At 36.1% G+C, this 5,930-nt stretch overlaps 1 protein-coding gene across 1 annotated transcript in view; it reads right to left on the bottom strand.

Moving 5' to 3' along the window:
• Nucleotides 1-3,746: 3,746 nt before the first annotated feature.
• The window catches only part of Ndf (Nucleosome-destabilizing factor), a gene marked incomplete in the record, with an annotated part of 40,516 nt that continues 38,332 nt past the window's right edge, over nucleotides 3,747-5,930 (bottom strand). Inside the window, 1 exon segment of the mRNA XM_070122221.1 lies at nucleotides 3,747-4,796. Within this exon segment, the coding sequence (XP_069978322.1) occupies nucleotides 4,597-4,796 (200 nt within the window).

The following is a 5,930-nucleotide window of genomic DNA, read 5'->3' as shown; positions in this document are numbered from 1 at the left end:
ATGCCACATGCACTCACACTGGACGACACGCCATTACATAAATCAATTCAAAATAAAAATTGGCTTCCCGAGACAGAGCTAAAGTGACAAAGTAAAAAAAAAAGGAATACAAATATGATGGAAAAACTAAAACCAATAAACTGAACACTTTTCCCATAAACTCTAAATCTGACAGCAAGAAGTTGTCCAAAAGCCACACACGTTCAGAACTCCTTTCGTCTTTGTACATGAAAAAGGTCCTATCAACTTACATACTACAAGATAATAATACAAACTATTAACTATAAACATTTCAAAGGATATCAACATGTGCACACGGGTGGCGTACATCAGCAGGTCCTCACACGCACACACGCGACTCGACGGAAAAATATCTCGCTGCGGACGTCATTTTGTAGAGTGGAGTGGAGTGGGGCGGGGTGGGATAGATGGGTAGGTGGGTAAGGGTGTTGGGAAGGAAGGAAAGAGGGAGTTAATTCTTTTTTCTTCTAAGTAAAATTACATAGTGCCCTATCATCTCATTGTGTAGATGGAAAATGTACGGTGTCACACTGTGGGGCTCCAGCAAGCGCTAAATTGCCAGCTATGAAACACAGAAGGTAAAACATGCTGAGAGACAGAATATATCAGCTAATTCTTCCTAAAGATTGAATAACTCTTTTCCTTATTAATACTCTCCTTTTTTATCAAGAATATATTATGAAGCCATTTCCTCTAGAAATAAAACAAGATGAGGCAAGAAAAGATATTGGGAGAATAAACAAGAACCCTGAAAGAGCGGAGAGTAAGGAGAGAAAACGAGGGAAGAACGGAAAAGTCGATGAAACCACAAAAGACGAGGAGAGAGAAAAACACGAGAAAAGAGAGAAAAGAATATGGTAAAAAAAAAAGAGAAAAAAAGAGAGAGACCTGAAGAACACGACAATGAAGGAATGCACTCTCTCTCTCTTAGAAAAAGCCCACCACTCTGCAATTCTGAATGATTCTTACAAGTTACTAAATGAGGTATTGCACAAACAGTCATTGCAGTTGGAAATGATTGTGAAATACCTGCACATCGTCACAGATTCAGAAAAGAGGAAAGACTGAAGCCACTTAACTGATAAAAGGAACATTGACAAATAAAACTTAATACTTAAGAACCTAACTTAAGACAAAAAAGAAAGAAAGAAAAATGACAATAATAATAACCATTATAACAAGGATCATAAATCCTAAGTAAGGTTAGTCTTTAATACATTCATAATGATGATAATAATATTTATAATAATCATAATAATAAAAAAAACTTTTGAGCAAATGCATTCTTATATGAAATCGCCTGCAGACACTGGTTAGCAACCCAGTATTCTGAACAGCTATAAAGCGCAGATTGAAAAGCCAATACAGATTTATAATCTTTCTATATAGTATATAATTCTATCATCGAATTGTAAAGAAAGAAAGAAAAAAAAATCAAAATCCAGTTTTCAACCTTTCCTTCTGGTATGCTTTTACTCTAGCCTTGAGAAATAAGCAGACAAGAAAACACCCACCCCTCTTTATCAAGAAAAGAAGGGAAAACAAAATACAAAAATTTGTACCAATACCACTCCGTTCTCCTTCTCCCTAATCGTGCACTCCGTCACATCACACCGTGGAGAGATTAACTGTACCTCCTCATCCCAATGTATGGGCAATATACTGTATTTGTCCAGAGGGCTATCACATCTCTTTCTTCTGTCCCTCTGTTATCATGTACCAAAAAACAGTAAGTTAAAATGTATCTGCTTGTAAATCAGTGTACCAGGGATGGCAAATCAGTTTTCGAAGGCCTTTCATTTTTTTTCCTTTTCTATGAAAGTACGTTTTATGAAAAAGTAACAAATAATGTCAAGTATATAAAGATATATAGTTTTTATTGTTCAGTTCATTGTAAAATATGCTTGTTTAAAAAATCGTCAGAAATGGAAAGAGAGAAAGGGAGAAGAGGAGGGAAAAAGGAAGGGAGGAAGGGAGGAAGTTAGAGGTAGAGGGGAGGGGGAGAGAGGGAAAGAGAAAGAGGGAATAAAAAAAAAAATAGGAGGGAGAGAAAAAGACAAATCCAAACAGAGACATGAGGGAAAGGATAAGGAGAAAAAAAAAATCACAATGATAATAATAACAATAATAAAAAATAACATAAAACACATGAATACCTTGTCATCATCATCATACACGAGACCAAAAAGGAGCAGAACACTCAAAAATTGTAACAGTTTTGTCAATTAGCCTCGACTCCCTCTATCAGGACCGAGGAACACCATGTCACAAGCCTCTTTCTACCACGACCTTTCTATTCACCTGACACCAACAAGGTCTTTGCCTCATGAGCAGTCTGCATCACCTACATAGATACATCATCAGAAGGCCACATTAGTGCTTGGAATATATAAAAATGTATATGCATATGTATGGGTTTGCATGTGTATGTATGTAAACATGTAGACACGTATACACCATACATACACATGCATAAATAAGAAAAAATAACACAACTGAAGAGAGGGGCTTTCATGTCAATTGATATGAATAGTTCTGTGCACAGTTTTCATTCCTACGCAGACATTAACAGATATGCTATAAAGTTACGTTTTGTTGTCACAGAAACAGATAAAAGTGAGGAACTGAAAGTATAAATCCTAGCATCGTCCTCACCAATGTTTAGCAGAAAAAAAGAAAGATGATACGATAACATTTTGTAATAACTGTAATAATAATGAAATTAATGAAACAAAATACAACTGCAACAGGGAGCCCAATGCCCATTCATAGATAAGTGCAACTTAATTGTTATCCGGAATAAACGGTAGATTTCCTTGGGGTGGGGAAGGACTTTCACCTCCAAACGCACTGATCAACTTAATAAAAATCGTCATAACACTAATCATACAAAAAGGGGGAAATAAAAGGGAGGAAATGAGTGAGAAAAATAAAAAGGAAAAATAAAGAAAAGAGAGGCATAAAAATGTTGAATTGCACCACAATGATATAAACAAGGTACGAGATACGCCCCCAGCCATACCCTCCCTCTCCTACACTTACGTAAATGGCCTATCGTTGTCTTAATCTGCTTTGGAAACTCGTCAGCCTTACTGCTAAATAATTTGAAGATTATTTCTTTTCTATTTGCACATGCAGAACTTGTATAACAAAGCACAGAGTGTGAAAATATCTTTCTATATGTAATGTATAATAGAGTCAACTCTTCACTTTCAACCTTAAACTTATTCAAAACGTTTCAATATTTTCCTCTCCAACTTTTTTAACTGCCTCCTCCTCATGCTCTTACATCTAATCCATTGCAAAAGAACACTCACTCTCATCCCATGGAAAATAAAGAAGGAAAGAAAGAAAGAAAGAGGGAAAGAAAGAAAAAAAACAAAAAAAAAACGAAAGGAATGCCCGTACCCCTACCCACCCACCCACCTACCCCCTAACCCAGGACAGCAGGACCTTATACTTCCCGTAAATTCTCAAATCTTACACTAATCTCGCCCCCCCTCCCTTCCCCTGCCCTTCGGTCGACGTGAACTCGAGATCTATGTCATACAGAGGACATTTAACCACGTGTGTTTGCTTTATGAATTTTTTTTTTAATATATATATAAAGGTATTTTTACTTTTATTGATTTTTAAAACTGTTTTTCCATATATTTTGTGGAGTGACTTTTTTTTTTTTTTTTTTTTTTTTTTTTTTGTTATTTTTTATCTAAATCTTCTCATACTTTTTTTTTTTTTTTTTTTTTTTTTTTTTTACTATTTATAGTTATCTTGGATACCAATGACTAAGCATTCGACAGCTTTGAGTCACTACATAATGGCTCCTTCAGGCTCTCAGTATTCTGGTGAAAATAACAATAACAAACAATAATAATAATCGTAATAATAATAATAATAATAATAATAATAATAATAATAATGACAGCAAACCAATAATAATAAAGACTAAAAACTAAAAAGAGGAAATGATATCCACGTTATTTTAGAAAACCCAAGCATCAATAAACAATAACAAGAGTCTGCACTGAAAACCTCGCAAACACTTATTCAATTCTGAGCACTGCGGTTCCACGTTCCTCATTCCTTAGCCAAAACGACACACAAAATGTGCTCTTGGTAAAAAAATAAATAATTAAAAATGTGCATACGAAATATGAAAAAATAAAAAAGAGAGAAAAAAATTAAAATGTGATTTCTCAGTACATAAATGCATCAAATGAAAAGGTGTTTTGATAAAAATTTTCTTTTCTTTTCTTTATCCATTTCTTTTAACCTCATTCTTATACTTTATACAAGCTAAAAAACAACCTTAATTACAACAAATACTACAATATAACTTCTCCCTTAACGAGAGAGACAGAGACAGAGAGAGAAAGCTAGAAGGGAGGTTTTTAGTGCACACAAATTTTACTGATGCCTGCCTGCCTCTGCCTGCTTCCTTCCTCCCTTCCTTTCCTCAAGACACATACGCCTTCTACAAACAAAAACAGAGAAAAAGACATAAAAAAAGAACAAAAAAATACATTTAAAAAGAAAAAGAAAAAAAAAGAGTGAGCACACGGGGGCCAATATGGGTTAGAATCGCGTGCGTATGTAGACACTGGAAACATCGTGCTCCCCGTAGCCCAGCCGCTTGGCGTGCTTGAAGACCTCGTTGGTGGCAGCAGTGAGGGGCAGCGGCAACTCCAAGGTGTCACCCATCAGCATGCCTAGGCGAAGGTCCTTCTGCATGTGCTGCAGCGGCAGGTGTGTTGGGAAACCTCCTTCAATGATGGCTGCAGAGGGAGAGAAAAGGAAGAATAATGTTATCAAAGGAGGAGATAAAGAGAAATGGTTCTAGAGATAGAAACAAAGGTGCAAACCCAACAAAGTAAAAGATAATGACAAAGGAGGCAGGCTAAAATTCAACCCCTAATGACTTGCAAAAAACAAAAAGAAATGCTAGAATGGAAGAACAAGACATCCACACTGGATCAATGCTTAGCCTCTCTGATGTCCAGCTATTTTTTTGTGGCTTTTTCTAGACCTAGGTTCTGCACACACAACAGCAAGAATTACAGCAGGCTAGATTCCAATGGTCTTCTGGATTGACCCATTTAATGGGCAATGTCACGTCACTTCATGACAATATTTGGTTGATGGTTGGATGACAGGAGCATGCCATCATGGAAAAATCCAGCTGAGGGCCAGGGTGACAGGACTAAGCAATCATGGAAAAACTATACTGAGAGCTGGGGTGAAGTGAATATGCCATTATGAAAAATTTGGCTGAAGGCTGGAGTGAATGAAATGACTTTCCATGAGTGTACAATGCTCTTGGAGGAAGATTAGACTCAGTAGGCATTTAGAAAGGGGCTCTTGCATTACTTCCACCAGTAAACAAGTGTGGAGTGTGCCATCCATGAGCCATGGCCAGAAGGGTAATATCTCCAGAGAGAACATTAATTCCATGCTCAGGATCTTATTCATGCCCACTGTAAACAGCACATGAATGTTCGTGGGGTCTATGCATACAAGCCACACACCATAGAGCCACTTAATGCCCTTATTTGATGAAACAAAATTAGGACTTCATAAAAAAATCAAATTAAATTGGTTAGGGTTCCACATATGTGCAATAACACTATTGTGGGAATCACATCTACGTAAGCATTAAATGTTCTACATTTTTAAAATAAAGAGGTAAAAAGTGCTATACACTAGTCTGAAATACAGATGAAAGAAATGAAAGGCGTACAATAAATATTCTCGTTTTATATAAAATACACAAACAGTGTCATGAAATTTTCTTCAGAAAATATTTATCATGTAGCTTGTATTGTTATACTGATTATGTATCTTTTATCGATATAGTTTCTCCTACAAGCTCTGCATCAAGATGCGTATTTTGCTTTACACCGAGAATCATT

The sequence above is a fragment of the Penaeus vannamei genome, chromosome 5 (genome assembly GCF_042767895.1).
Source record: "Penaeus vannamei isolate JL-2024 chromosome 5, ASM4276789v1, whole genome shotgun sequence".
Classification (NCBI taxonomy): Eukaryota; Metazoa; Arthropoda; class Malacostraca; order Decapoda; family Penaeidae; genus Penaeus; species Penaeus vannamei.
The sequence above is the reverse complement of the archived record's forward strand: the minus strand, read 5'-3'. Positions and strand labels throughout refer to the sequence as shown.